Raw genomic sequence first — 15,328 nt, forward strand, 5'->3', positions numbered from 1 at the left:
CCTGGAAAATATTTAGGTTCACTACAATACAGTTACACTAGGGATCATTAAATAACCTTGAAAAATTATTGTGAAAATGACTGCATAGCAACATGAAGAAATAGATATGACATGTATCTAAGTGGAAAAGACAGGGAAAAAACTATGTACCCTATTAAAACTGTGTGAAAGGTGAATATGCGAAAAGAAAATAACCCAAAATGAATGTTTTAGAGTGGTAAAGTTATGGCTAGTATTTTGCTCTTTATTTTATAAAATCTGTAATAAATTATTTTCACAATTAAAAATTATGCTTTTAAGAAAAGAATGCCAAATGGAATCAAGTTCATTTATAACTGAACAAATTACTACTTTTAAAGAACAGCATTATTAAGAATTACAAATGTGTTTTAGAAGCATACTTTTTATAACAATCATAAAACTTTTGCATTATGTTTTTCTTCAATGACCTCTCTGAAGTTAGATTTATTTATAAATGCAATACATGACAACGTAGTTACTAAATGAGAGACTCCATATGTTCAAGTCACTCCCTATGTTTGTTAGGGATCTTAACTCATCTAGCTTTTAAGGTGTCAAATTTAGACACAAGAGGGAATCTCAAACACTGGGAGAATAAGCTATATTTTAAAACCTACTTCAACAATCAAAAATATGCCTATTCTTTTCTCCCATAAAAAAATCCTTCCAACTCTAGTTTTGAATAATTTAGGCAGTATTAAGACAGGAAAAAGGTAACCCTCTTGGGTAACCTCTTACCTGACTACAATATTAAGGCATAAAGTATAATGGTGTTGATAAATTTTCTTACAACTTCAAGTACGTTATTTCCAGCTCTTGGGGAAAGATTGTTGCTTACATTTCTGCCAGCTATTATCTTTATTAAAGATTCAGCTATTTAAAAGTAGAAATATTTTCAAAATGTAATATTTTTTCATACAAATAAAAAAGGATTATAGAGAGACAAAGAGGAAAAAGGAACATTCATACGAAAGGACCTGTTATCTCTGGGTATATTTCATTCACTCAACGTTCAACAAATATTAACTGAGCATCTAGAATGCCAGAAGTAGACAAAGATATGATAGAAAATAATTATCTTAGATGATGATAAATGCTATGGAAAAAAGAGAAAAGCAGAAGAAAATAAGAGAGCTTAGGAGTACTGGTATGGGAATTACAATTCAAGTAGAGAAGTCTAGGTAGGCTTCACTAGGAAGGTGCCATAGAGCAAACATTTGAAAGCAATGGATAGTTATCCATGTGGATACCAGGGAAAGAGCATTCCAGGCATAGAAGACAGCACGGTACTGTGACCGAAGGCACAGTGTAGCTGAAACCAGCATATAGGAGAGAAAATAGTAGGAATAAGATGAGCAAGGTGTCAGTGCGAGGTAGGTCAGATGATGTAGGTTTTGCAGACCGTTGTGAGAACTGTAGCCTTTATTCTGAATTACATAGGAAGTCACTACAGACTTCTGATTTATCTGAATAGGAACACTCTGGCTGTTGTGCTGAGAATAACAGAGATGTAATTGTAGCTCTGAACATCTGGTAAGAGGTAGACAGACTCAAATTCTGTGTTCTGAATGTAGAACCAACAAGATTTCCTAACAGACTGAATACGCAAGAAAGACAAGATTGAAGGTGATTATTTTTTACCTAGCAATCAGAATAGGATTCTATCAGTTGAAATGAGGGAGACTGGGTAGAACAAGTTTTGAACGGCAGGTTCAGGAATTTAGTTCAGACATATACTAAGCTGGAGATTCCCAGGTGGAGATGGTATGTAAACATATAAATTTGGGAGTGATTGACAGATGACATGTAAAACTCATCAGGAGGTCAGATGAGTTCAGGAAGGAATAAGTACAATATAAAGAATCTGGCATGGCCTGACCCCTGAGGCATCCCAATTTTAGGAGGCTGAGGAAAGAAGGAGGAATTAACAAAGGAAACTGAGAAGGAGCTACCAGTGAGGTGAGAAGAAAATCAGGATAGAGTAGTATCCCAGAAGTCAGGTAAAGAGACAGAACAGAAGTACACTTAGTGAGTCAACAGGAAAGGGAGGACAAATAATGGTCACAACTCAGCCAACATCAACAAACAGAGACATGACAAGTTACAATGAGGGACATATAACTCAGAGTGGGGACTCAGGACAGCTTACTTACTTGAGGAGAAAAGAGATGCTTGCAGTAAGTTTTAAGAGGCTTTTGCTATTGTAAAAGTGTTGCTTTATGTATGTCAAAACATACATTAATGTTTTTCTTTTTGATGCGAGCAGCTCTGGCTATATAATTTGCAGAACGCTGTGTAAGGTGAAATTGCAGGGCCCCTTGTCCAAATATTACTAAGAATTTCATGATGGCGGCAGTAGAGCATTAAATCAAGTGCAGGGCCCTTCAAAGAACAGAACCTTGTGTGATCGTGACCGCATGGGACGAACATCCATTATGCAAGGCATCTGAACTGTAACAAATAGGCATTGCTGGTATGGCAGGATTTCTTAGCTTCTGGTTTAAAAAAGGCACTTAACTCATTATTGGAGAATGCAAGCAGAAAAAAAAATGATACTAACATAAGGAGAATATGTTAGAATGTAATTTACTTTTTTTCCCAACTTGCTTGCAAGGCTAAATCAGCATATACAGATCTGAAGTCATTATAGTATGACAGCAAAAAAGGGCAGCAGAGTCGTTAAATTTGATAGCACTAATAAAGCTACATGAAAAAAGGGAAAGAAAACAGGCTTACTTTTCATTGGTATGCAGACAAAATTTTTAAAATCTCCATAGTGTTTTAAAAGTTTTGGTTAATGTCCCTGAATGAACATTTAATATATAAATTCATTTTGGTTCCACCCCATTGACATAAAAAATGATGCCTGAATCAGAATACTAAGTATGAATGCTAAAACTAAGATGGGAATCCTCTAGCTTCTCACAGTAATAAAACGGTATTCTTCCCTACACTTTAAAAAATATGTGCACACATAAATGCATTCCTTCATCTAGCAAATATATTCAGTGTTTCCTATCATCAGGCGCTGTATGAGGTCCTGAACTTCTATTTTCTCTCTCTTTCAGCCTTGTTCTACATATAACCAAAGAGGGAGGGAAGCAACATCTCTTGCTGTACTGCATACTCCAAGTCACACCATGGCTCATTTGGAGCCATGGCTAATTCGGAGGATTTTCCCTCCAGGAGTTTTGATAACACTCTAGTGAATTCTTATTCCAAGGTCTCTTCCCAGCTAGAAAGCTACATACTTGCACTATGGAGCTTTTCCAACCTTCCCAAGTACAAACAATCATGATTTATCTGTGTCTCCCTGGCTGTGTGTTCATACTCACATTACAGTGCTTTTGATACCTACTTTAGTCGCTTGTTTTCGAGCCTGTCTCTGCCATTAGATGGTGAAATCTGTGACAACAAAAACAATCTTAGGAACTGATGTATGCTCAGCCCCTAGCAAATTATGTAGCAAACCTCAGGTGCAACTCAAAAGTTTCCTGAATGAATAAATAAACTGTTAGATAAATGAAACTGTCTCTGGGCTAAATATGTCCAGAGGCAGTTCATTAGCAAGGAGCTGTATTGGTTGGTTTTACAGACCTCTACTTGCCTACATCTGTTGTCTACTCTTTAATTTCACCACTAGGGACCGACAGTTATTAGGATGCCTTGCCTCTCCCTCTAAACTCGGACATTCTATGACCCTTTGGGGTGAGGTTCCAATTACCCACATCAGGCTTGGGAGACAAATGCAGTTAACCGAATGAGGTGTGGCAGGTAGGTGCAGGCTCACATAGAGAACTGTTGCTTCAGGTCTTCACACAGACTTTGCTAACAGACCTTAGGGGGCTGTGCTTTTAATAAGAAGGCAGTCAACATAGGTGGCAGAGGCTGAAGGGGAACTTGGGAAATAATTTAATCAACTTTAGAAGAAGGTCAATTTTTCATTAGGTAACTTCATAACACAGCAAGACACTGAAATTTCAGGTTTGCAGACGGAGTGTCAGATTACTTTAGTAGGGAGAATAACCATACACACACACACACACACACACACACACACACACACACAAACAGACTAAATTTAATGGTGGAGTGTTGCTGTTTTAAAGACAATGTTATTTTAATGAGTAAGCTTGCAAATGTATCTTGGCAATTCAGTTTAAGGCCCAAATGTCCTGATTCTTATATAATGAGGTTTGAATATAGGAATTCAATTGGGTTAAGCAAAGGACAGAATAGCCCTGAAGGAATGGAAAAGCCCCTAAGATATTGTACCTGAATCATACACTTTCAATTATTCTTGGTGATTTCCTTTTCTAAAGTCAAACATGAATTATACAGCAGAAAGGGTGTTAGAGCTCTGATAACTGCTCCTACCTAAGTTAATAGGTACATTGTTATGAAAATGAAGTGCAGGTACATTGTTATGAAAATGAAGTGCAAATTGAATAGCAAAAACTGAATCTGCAATTTTATCCAATCTACAAGTATCTGACAAGTAAATTCATAACATTACAAATGAACGCTGCATACATCATAGGTGCTTTCTAAGTAATTGTTGATTGAATGATAATCTCACACTTTTGAAAGTGAAGCTACATATAAGTGACCTCACTTTCCAAAACACTTTTTAAATGATACTACAAATTTAAGTCAATAAGTGGGAAAATTCAACTTTATCAATTTATTCTAGAAGTCATTAGAAATATTATATATTTTAAAGTAGTAATTTATTTTGACATTTGACGGGATGAAATTTGTACCTACGTGAGAAAAAAATAATATGATTGTGTTGTTTACCAAACAGATACCTAAAAAGTTTGGAAGATGATTCCAGTTTAATTTAACAGGTTGACCCTAGATTGTAATGGGGGGCTAGTTCTGCTGGACAGTAAATAGCAGATATTAATATGGTTTTGTTTAATTAAAACAACCCATATAGCCTAGACAGTTTTAAACAAAACAAAAATGACCAAAACTGTCAAGACAAATTCTCAGCAATTATGTGAGATGAGATTAGCCTCCATTTACTGAGTATTTACTGTGGACCAGGTCTCACGCCAAACACTTAACCATCAAGGCACTTTGACTTATGATTATGATTATGATTTAACAAGTCTGCCTATGTGATGGGTTGTTAAAACATTGAACAAAGTATTTATTATGGTTGTTGCTGAAAATCTATTAATGTTCTGAGTCACTGGTTTAAACATCCAAGAAAGTAGAGGTATTTAATTAAGGGTCCAAAATATATTGATGTTTCATAATATCAGTTCCTGGAACATTTACATAACAGAAGGGAAAGATGCCAATCCGTGAGTCACCCACTTCACTGTATAAGATAGATTTTTGAGCTGAGCCTTTGCTGTGGGGCTTTCTGCTTGCTCATTGCCTAGGACTGCTACATTTTTCAAGAAGCATCAACCCTACTAACTACTTTGCTTTTCTGATTTGTTTCTGGTCTATGAAATGTTTGCTGTATTTTGGAACCCAATTTTGCCATGCTTGATTTTCTGTTTTCTACATTTTATCTATAATTATTAGATGTTTGAGCGGATGAGGTGCTTTGAAGTATGACCTTACAGTACCTCTGACCTTGAAGTCTCAGAGCCATCACCTAAACATTTAAATGTATAATATTCCTTCTGGATACAGTCACAAGCATAGAGCGTTTAGGTATAGGAATGACTAAAATATGTCACTGGAGTAGAGGCTGTGCCTTATTGCCCTCTGTATATTCAGCATCAATTCAACATATAAGTCATTCCGTGAACAGTGGGGGTGGATGGATGGATGGATGGATGATGAAGTGACTTGCACTGCCATTATCAAAGAAAGGTTATGAAAAAGTGTCATTAAATCACTGATGTACATATAAAGGACTAGAGTAACGAAATATATGTGGGACTCAGAAAACTTTGAGAATATATGAGTTCCCATAAACCAACCCTTTTGTATCTGAGGTGACTGAACACCTGTATCTGAGATACCAGAGTCTCTTAACCCTCTGTAGATGGTGCAAGCAGACTGGATCCAGGGTAAAGAGATGCAAATGTAAGATAATGTATACCATTTCTGTTCTTTTACTTATAAACACTCAAATATTGCCTTTCAAGGTAATTAGATTCATGGTTAAACATATATAATTTGCCTATTAGCCTTTAATAAGTTAACTAAAGGCAGTGCATGCAGAAGTGTCTTATGGGCTTGGCCTTTCCATGACAAGCTGTTTTCTTTTATTAAGGAACAAGAAATAAATCACCTTCCAGTCTCTAGGCTCATATCTTATCCCATATAAATTCTCAAAAATATTGTTGCTTCAATGGCTTCATCCAATTATTTGAGGAGTCTAAGTTTTTCTAAGGCACCAATAGGCTAACACAACAAGTGTATGTTATGATGTCAAAACCTATAGTGCCCAAACATAGTGAATCTAAGGAAAAATACAAAATGCAGACACAGAGCAACTAAAATTTAAAATATACTATAAAATAAGTCCTAGTTTAAAGAATAACCCCAAACAGCTATTGCTTATTGAACACTTACTATTTGTACTCTGCTAAGTGGTTTATACATAGTCATGGTCAGAACAGGAGAGCAGAGATTGGAGAATATGCCCCAAAGCCTAGTTTATAGGGTTAGTGTGGGAATTGAAATCCGATCTACCTAAGCCCACGTGCTAGGTTCAATCACTGTACAGAAAGGGCCAACATAAAGTGCCTAGAATAGAGAATAATACACCACTATCCAAGTGAGAAGAGCCAAAGAAAAGTTTTCAGTGAACTTGAATACATACACTGCTGAGGATATGCGTTAAAGAGTCAGATGCCTACCTATAATTATTTTCTTCAAATTCTTCATATGACTCCTTGACATCAGATTTTGACATCACTGGAAGCAACTTTTGAGTCGCCTAACAGTTTTCCAGCATGTAGTAACCCCACATCCACCTAAGGTTCTGAGACATAGACTTGTTTTTTAGTTTGTATATATCGTCACTGAAAATTTTAATGTAAAACTTAAGTGTTAATTAAGTGTAACATCAGCACAGGTGGTTTTCAGATGTAGCTGGTAGATGTGTATTTGTCTTGTCCATAGCAGAAGAACGTATGGTATCTCTTTCTAAATTGATCTTTAAAAGATTTGCGTACAACGATATTCAAGACTTGCATTTATGTGATCATATCTCCTGGAATAATTAACAAATCAGAGTTAAACTTCTTTGCCTCGTATTTAAAAAGAAATCCATCTAGTAATCTCAAGATATTCTACTTGAGCTTGGAGAGATTATGTCAAATTAATTCAACTTCCCTAAGTAGTAGTGTGTGGTTCAAAATAAAGTAATTCAGACAGCCACCTGTAAAATGAGAGAATGAGTTTGAAATCAAATACAAGGTCCCCTCTTTCTATGGGAAAATTTTAGAGAACAAAATATCTTGCCTAATATTATTATCAAACCACTTAAGGGTTGATTTTGATTGTTCTCACTAGGTATATACTTTTAAGTCATAAGGCAAGAGTTCTTTGAAGTTAAAAAGATTTTTTAAAATTTATTATGACAGAGACTTAAATACCAAGAAGTTAGAAAAAAATGACAAAGTTTGTAATAATAGAAAAAATGGAAAGAAAAAGACTAAATGCTACATTTAATGCTAAACATATCTGTGAAAAAATTAGTTTAAAAATTACTTTATGTTCTGTTTAAAGCTACATCATAATGTTATAATTGAATTCTACAATCCCTTAAGGAAAAAAGATCAGTAATAAATGTGCACACGAACTGAAAACATGCCTGAATTATAACCAAGGGACCAAAGTAGGGGGTTAGAGAGATGGGTGGTTAGACAGACAACCAGAGATTTGGGACAGCAACGTGCAGTTCACAGCTCAGCCACGAACCTTGTTGGCAATGACTTCTCATAGCACAGAGAAGACATAGGAACTGTAAGTCTGAGAGCTACAAACATAGGCTCTCCCTGAGTGGAAGCTCCATGCGGACAGGGACTGTGTCTGTTTTCTGTACCTCTGTCCTTCTGTTGTCTTAGAAACTGCCAGACACACTAAGTAAATGATAAGTATTTGCTGGAAGTGAAGGAAGGAGGAAGGAAAACTCATATCTCATTAAATCATATGCCTCTCATTTGCTTCCACTATAAATAAGGGGATTGGACTGAATTACTTCTTGGGTTCCTTTCAATCCTAATAACTGACAATTCTAAGTTGTACACACTCACTCGCACACACACAGACACACACAAGATTTTCCCTGATAAAAAAAAGTCTGAAGACCAGGGGAAAAGATATCTCCAAGGACATGGGAAAGAAAAATCTTGCCTGAAACATAGAGCAACCACATGTACACCCAAATGGATTTTGATTTTAAGAAAAGACCGAGGATAAATTAGAGACTTAGGTTAGAACATAGGCAAGGCTGAGGTTCCACTACGGTTAGACTATACAATGCCTACAGCTGGCGAAGTTCAGTAAGAAAGGTAAACTACTACAGGTAGGTGTCACATCTTTAAATATTACCCTAATTGTACGAACTATAGTGATTCGCCCTCCTTGTAATAATTTATAGCAATTAGAAACATTACTCTTGGCAGTTTGGAAAGAAGGTTACTTTTGACAGAATGTGACTGTATTTGGAGATAGGGTTTTTAAAGAGGTAATCAAGTTAAAATGAGGACATTCATTAGGGTGGGCCCTAATCCGATATGACTAGGGTCTTAATAAAAAGAGGGTATTTTGAGCAGTTTTAAGACACAGATACCCACACAGGGTACACCATGTGAAGACACAGGGGAGAAGACGGCCATCTACAAGCCAAGGAGAGGGCCCTTACAAGAAACCAACTCTGCTTACATCTTGATTTCAAACTTCTAGACTCCAGAATTATGAGAAAATAAATTTCTGTTGTTTGAACCACCTGTTTATGAGCTTTATTATGGTGGCCTTAGGAAACTAATACACATCTCCACAAACTTACTCTGAACACTATTCCATAATTTATATCTCCTAGCATCTTAGCCTGCCTAGTTCTCAGAGTTAAATATGAAGCTTTTGGCAAACATTAATAATATATAATATTGGGGCTTCCCTGGTGGCGCAGTGGTTGAGAATCTGCCTGCTAATGCAGGGGACACGGGTTCGAGCCCTGGTCTGGGAAGATCCCACATGCCGCGGAGCGGCTGGGCCCGTGAGCCACAACTGCTGAGCCTGCGCGTCTGGAGCCTGTGCCCCGCAACGGGAGGGGCCGCGATGGTGAAAGGCCCGCGCAACGCGATGAAGAGCGGTCCCCGCACCGCGATGAAGAGTGGCCCCCACTTGCCGTAACTGGAGAAAGCCCTCGCACGAACCGAAGACCCAACACAGCCAAAAATAAATAAATAAATAAATAAAATAAATAAATAAAGTAGCTATAAAATTAAAAAAAAAAAAAAACACAAGCTACCTTCTCTTTAAAAAAAAAAAAATATATATATAATATTAAGAACACTTATAATTTTGGATCATTGATAAATTGGAAGGCAGACTATGATAAAATATGTTCTAGAATCTAGAATCAACACAAACCTCTACAAAGGACTATTTCCAGTGAGGATATAACAGTGAGTGAGAACACATACTCAGAAAATCTGGGCTATTCATATAAACCATCTAATGCATAACTCAGAAAGTTAAAGAAGTACAGACTGTTAAATGGAAACTCTTGACTTACTGATAAGAAAAATCCCTCAACAGTAGTCTGGATCATGCACAATGTGCTAAATGATAGTTATTGTGATAAAGAAGTAACCTGAGAAAGTCTAGAACCAGGCACCAAGAAATCTAGAAAGCAGGGACAATCTATATCCAACTTTCACTATTCCCCTCCTCCATCCCCAACCAAGGGGATTTTGAGTAGTTTTAAGACTCAAAGGATTAATGGAATATGAAAACATCATCTTTATATTAGAATTCTAAACTATATCACCATTACCCTTCCTTCTTTCATCATCATTCTGACATCTGGCTCTCTCTCATGGTCATGGTGATTTTATTATCCACATAGACAATCCTTCCACTACCCAGCCTCTCAGCTCCTCACCTTGCTCTCCTCTATGACCTTATTCTCCACCCAACTCACACAGCTCATTTTAGCAAAAAGACACTGGATGTTGTCATAAACCATAAATGCACCCCTCCATAAATTCGACTTCAGCATCCCTTCTCTGACCACCACCTGTTTTCTTTATAGAACGTGCTCCCAGTTTCCCAATTTGAACAATTCTTCAGCCCCCCGAAGCGCTGACTTTGAACACCGTTTTACTTCCCCTCATATCTCCCATATCCTCACATCTCCCCTTAGCCAGCTTCAATCCGATGAGCACTCATTATACAACTCCCTTGTATTTCTGTAACTCCCTGGCCCCTGTCTTACTCCATCACATTTGCTTGTTCCAGTTCAGCTCTCCAATTAATTCCTCACCTTCCCTGGAGCAACTAAACATGGATGAAGAAAAACATTCACACTGGCTGTTCTCATGTTAAGTTCATGAGCACTGACTCCAGGTCGGCCTGTTATGCTGCCCCGCAGTCTTGGTATATTTCCTAGTTTATTGATGCATCCACTTTTACACTACATTTTCTACCTCCTCTCTCCTCAGATGTCCACATCTTCTTCCCTCTTCTTATATTCAGTTGTTGACCTTTCATCTTATTTCACTGAGAAAACAGAGACAATAGAAAGAGAACATCTATATGTTCCCACACCCACATGTACCAATCTACCTTCATCTGTACCCATATAGTCCACATTTCTTCCTGTTAAACTGGATGAGCTCTTCTACCTAATACAAACGGTTCCACTTGTGCACTAGATCCCACCCTATCACTGTTCCTACATGGTACCCTCCCTCCTGCGTCACTGACTTTTCCTGCTTTACAGGATCATTCCCATCATCGTAGAAACATGTTGAATTATTCTCCATCTTTACAAAACCATTACTTGACCTCACGTTCTCCCTCCAGCTACTGTTTCATTTCTTTGTTTCCTTTGTTGTAAAAATCCTTGAAAGGGTTCTCTATACTTCTTCTGCTCATATTCTTTCTTGAATCTACACCAATCAGGTTTCCAACTTCACCACACCACTGAAATGACTCTTGTCAAGGTCAACAAGACTGTCTACAGATGGTCACTTTTCTGTTCTCATCTTATTCTGCCTCTCAGCAATATTTGATGCCCGTGATTACACCCTCCTTTATGAAATACTTTCTGCCTTTGGTATCCTAGACTCTGTTCTCTCTTGGCTCTTCTACCCTCTGGCTCTGCCTTCTCAGTCTCCTCATCTTCCCAACCTTTAAAGGTAGGGTGCCTCAGGGCTCATGTCTTGGAATTCTTGACTCCCTGGATCATCTCATCCAATTCCACGGCTAATATATATGCTGATAATTTTGATTTGTTGACCTTTCCCTCAACATCAGACTTGTATATCTAACTGCCTAATAAGCATCTTAAGCTTAAAATGTCAAAAAACGAACTCTTAAATTTCCTCCCCAGACTGCTCATCCAGCAGTTTCCCACATCTCTCTGAATGATACTTCCATTCTTCCATTTGCTTTGTCCAAAAATCTTTGACTCCTGACACTACATCTCTTCTCTTTTTCTCCCAGCCCATGCATCTAATCCATAAGCAAATCCTGTTGTTATTTCCAAATATATTCAGAAACCAGTTACTTCTTACTATCTCCACTGGGATATCCTTGTCCAAGTCATTACCATCCCCCACTTGGATTACTGAATTACATTCCTGAACTCCTGAACTTCAGGTCTCTATTTGAAAATCACCCCACTTACGGCACTTTCCTCAGCTTCTCCACATAAAATAACACTTCTGCTGCCTATACTATCCCCTCCCTCTCTCTCTCCTTGACCTTGCTTTACTTCTTCCATGGCACTTACTACCATGGGACATATTATATATTTATTGCTTATTGGTCTGATGTCTGTATCGCTCAGAACCAGGCAAGAACTTATGTTCGTTTGTTGATTCACCAGTGCCTAGAATAGTGCCTGATGCATATTAGGCACTCAGATACTTGCTGAATGAATGAATTGACATTACCATCAGCATCATTATCAATATTACCTTTATTATCTAAATGCCTGGGTCCAAAGGGTTGAAGCAGAGCAACTGCACCCTAAGACAGAACAAAACACAATCTAAAACAGGGTAACCTTGGTGGGAGCAGGGGTTAGAACATAGCCAGCACACACTGGAAATGTCGATGTGCACTTTACTTGTTAAAGCTAGAAGTGGACAATCATTTCCTACCTCAAGATTTCAGTTTTAATCAAAATGGTAGCATACGGTCACAAGTGCATTTTGTTCCTTAACAAAGCACTTCCATTAGAAGAGCTTTATATTATTCTACTTCATCACTAATACCTGAATCCTCAAAAAGGGTATATAATAATTAATAGAAGGGAAAACTGAAAAAAGTAAGGAGAAATTGATTTTCTTACATCAGTAATTTTAAATCTTCTATCATCATTATTATTTTTTGCATATTATATACCAACAGTGTCTTCTTTTTTATTTTAATCTTAGAGCTATTTCTCTATCATATTCTCTTTTCAAGTACGAAGAGAAAATTTACCCAAATGGTAACTCGAATAACCTGGTCACAAGCGTTCAAAATAAGATAAATTTCTAGGTCTTATCATTCTGTATTGAAGCAACTTATAATATAGAGGATGTCTTCCTTTAGAAGAAGCATGTGTTTGTCAGTTTTTAAATGAGAACAGAGTTCTAACATCACATTAAAATGTACAGATTTAGAATAAGAACTTGCGTTGCATGTGAAGAGGAAAAAATATAACAGAACAAGGTGATAGCATTTGTTTAGTTGAAATAATATATTTTTGTCATTAACACAGTTCTAGTGTGGAGAAAACTATTCATAAATGTTAGGTACTATTATAATTCTCTTAGTGACATTTAAATTCTAAGCATGCAGACTTCGAAGTGAATTCAACAGAAATTGCAACGAGAAAAAGGAAAAGGTTCACTAGGAACAGTAAAACAATAAAACCAAAAAAATTACAGTCAAAAAGCAAATAGAAAATATTTGTGGTTCTCTTAAGGTCATTATTAGAATTAACTCAGAAAGTAAGTCTCTTGTAATAGAAAATAATTTTGTAATGTACAGAATTGTATATCTGGGAAGTTCATTTTATAGAAATAGGCAGCTAGGAGGTAAAAGGGTTCCATATAGAATGAAATAATTAATCATTGCATCCTAATGCATTGAAAAGTCATACTTTAACATCTAACTGGTTGAGAGATTTGGTTTAAACTGGTTTTAAAGCTTTCGGTAATAGCGTGGTCACATTATTGTTTTGTTGGTATTTTACTTATATATGCAAGGCATATTAGTTTGCCACCTGCTTGGTGATAATATAAATAAATTGCAAAGAACTGTCCAATAAGATATGTGAATTTTCACCATGAATGTGATTGATTAGGGAAAAAGATACTTGAGGATGAACACAGTTTTGGCTTTACCTATTGTGTGTAAAATTATGGAAGTGAAAACCTTTATAAAAGGCTACTGTGAAAAAAAAAAAAAAAGGCTACTGCACACCCAGAACACATCAACAGCTGTTGCACAATTCTGTGGGACCTTCTTGTCTTAAACTTTTGCCATTTGTGCTCCTTAGTTTGGTTCTGATGGTCCTAAAAAGGTAAATTTTGTTTGTTTTTAAAAATAAGTTTATAGTGGAATATGTTATGATTCTGCAAGTTTATCTACTAGATTATATGCTAGCTTAGCTGTGTGTGTATTTGCTGTTCAGAAATTTCACAGTTGACTTTGTTTTTTCTCTCCACGAAGAAAAATATAAATTATGATAATGGATAAAAATTTACATTAAAACAAAAAACAAAAAACAAGGTGATATGTGATATATGAGAAAATGGGTATGAAGATATATAAATGAATGAAAAGTTAATGAGGCAAAGAATTTAAATAATACAAGGTTATAAGAATTAACACGTCAGTTGATAACATTCAGTATATCTGCTTTTCAGAGTAAAAGTACAAATTTGCATAGAAATAGATATTTGAGCAGAATAAAAATGTGACAAAAAAGGGTCTAAGTTCAGACAAAAGAAACCCAAAACCCATAGAATGATCTTAAATACAATGGTCTTCATTTGCTTTCAGATTTATATCTATTCTATTTTCTTACTACTACAAGTCCTTATTTTTTCTACTTTCATTTAATAAAACAAGATAGTATGTAATTCTTTATGACTCTGTAACTTCTGAATTTAAGATTAACTTATAGTAAAATTTCCCCCAATATAATATATTAATATCTTTAAATCTATTAGAAATAGATAAATTTCATGATCAGCTAAAAGCAATATAGTGCTTTAGATACCTGCAATGTTTGAAAAAACCTTCAGTTAAATATGAAGAGAAAACTTAATTTGAAACTAAAGGGAGCAATGCATGCAGTTTGAATAAAATGCCTAAATACTGATAATTAGGAACAGAGGGGGGAAAAAAACCTGTCATAATTGGTTCCACTTACATATTTATTTTATTTTGAGTACTTATTTCACCAAAATCAAAATGAATGACTAAAAGGAACCCACCGTATGTGATCAACTTACTTTACAATGATCATACTGGAGTTGTAAGGCTGGGACATCCCCTCCAATAGGCATTTGTTTTCTAAGCTCTTCATCTTTCATATTCAGCCATTTGATCAGTTCTTCTAAAGACGTCAGCAACCTGTTCCACTTCTCAGCACTGGCCTCCAAATGAGCCCTGTGAAGAGATAACGTTGACCACATTTAGACATTTGAAACGCATCCAAAAAATTATGTACCTTCCTTTAGCCTAATAATCATGTACAACCAACTAATGCTCATGTCTAAGAAGGAGGCTGAAACTTTGTAAAAAGAATATATATTTCTTGTAAGAAACAGTTATTTCGAATAAGCTAGAATATTAAGGATATGTTGGTAATACCTGTCAAAAGTTAAAACATACACCTCCACACCACAAAGGCATCAATATGAGGCTCTCAAGAAGAATGTCCATGATATAATGTAAAATTATTTAAGCAAGTTTCAGTAGTTTATGTATAGTATATATGCACATTCAAATGTAACTTTTTTCTCATTTCATCTATATATACAAAGAGAGGGATAGAGAGAAGAAATCATATGCATATAAAATTTTTAGAAAGATACATATCAGATGTAGTTACTACTGAGAACATGATAAACGCTTAATTTTTATATATTTT

The 15,328-nt window shown here is 36.1% G+C and overlaps 1 protein-coding gene across 8 annotated transcripts in view; it reads right to left on the reverse strand.

The window, feature by feature from the left end:
• Nucleotides 1-15,328, reverse strand: part of UTRN (utrophin) — a 501,645-nt gene that overhangs the window by 129,831 nt on the left and 356,486 nt on the right. For all 8 annotated transcript variants that reach the window (XM_059941058.1, XM_059941060.1, XM_059941059.1 and 5 more), the window contains one exon: nt 14,688-14,844. In XM_059941058.1, coding sequence (XP_059797041.1) covers nt 14,688-14,844 — 157 coding nt within the window. The remainder of the gene's footprint in view (nt 1-14,687; nt 14,845-15,328) is intronic.

Source organism: Balaenoptera ricei, chromosome 12, assembly GCF_028023285.1.
Source record: "Balaenoptera ricei isolate mBalRic1 chromosome 12, mBalRic1.hap2, whole genome shotgun sequence".
NCBI lineage: Eukaryota > Metazoa > Chordata > Mammalia > Artiodactyla > Balaenopteridae > Balaenoptera > Balaenoptera ricei.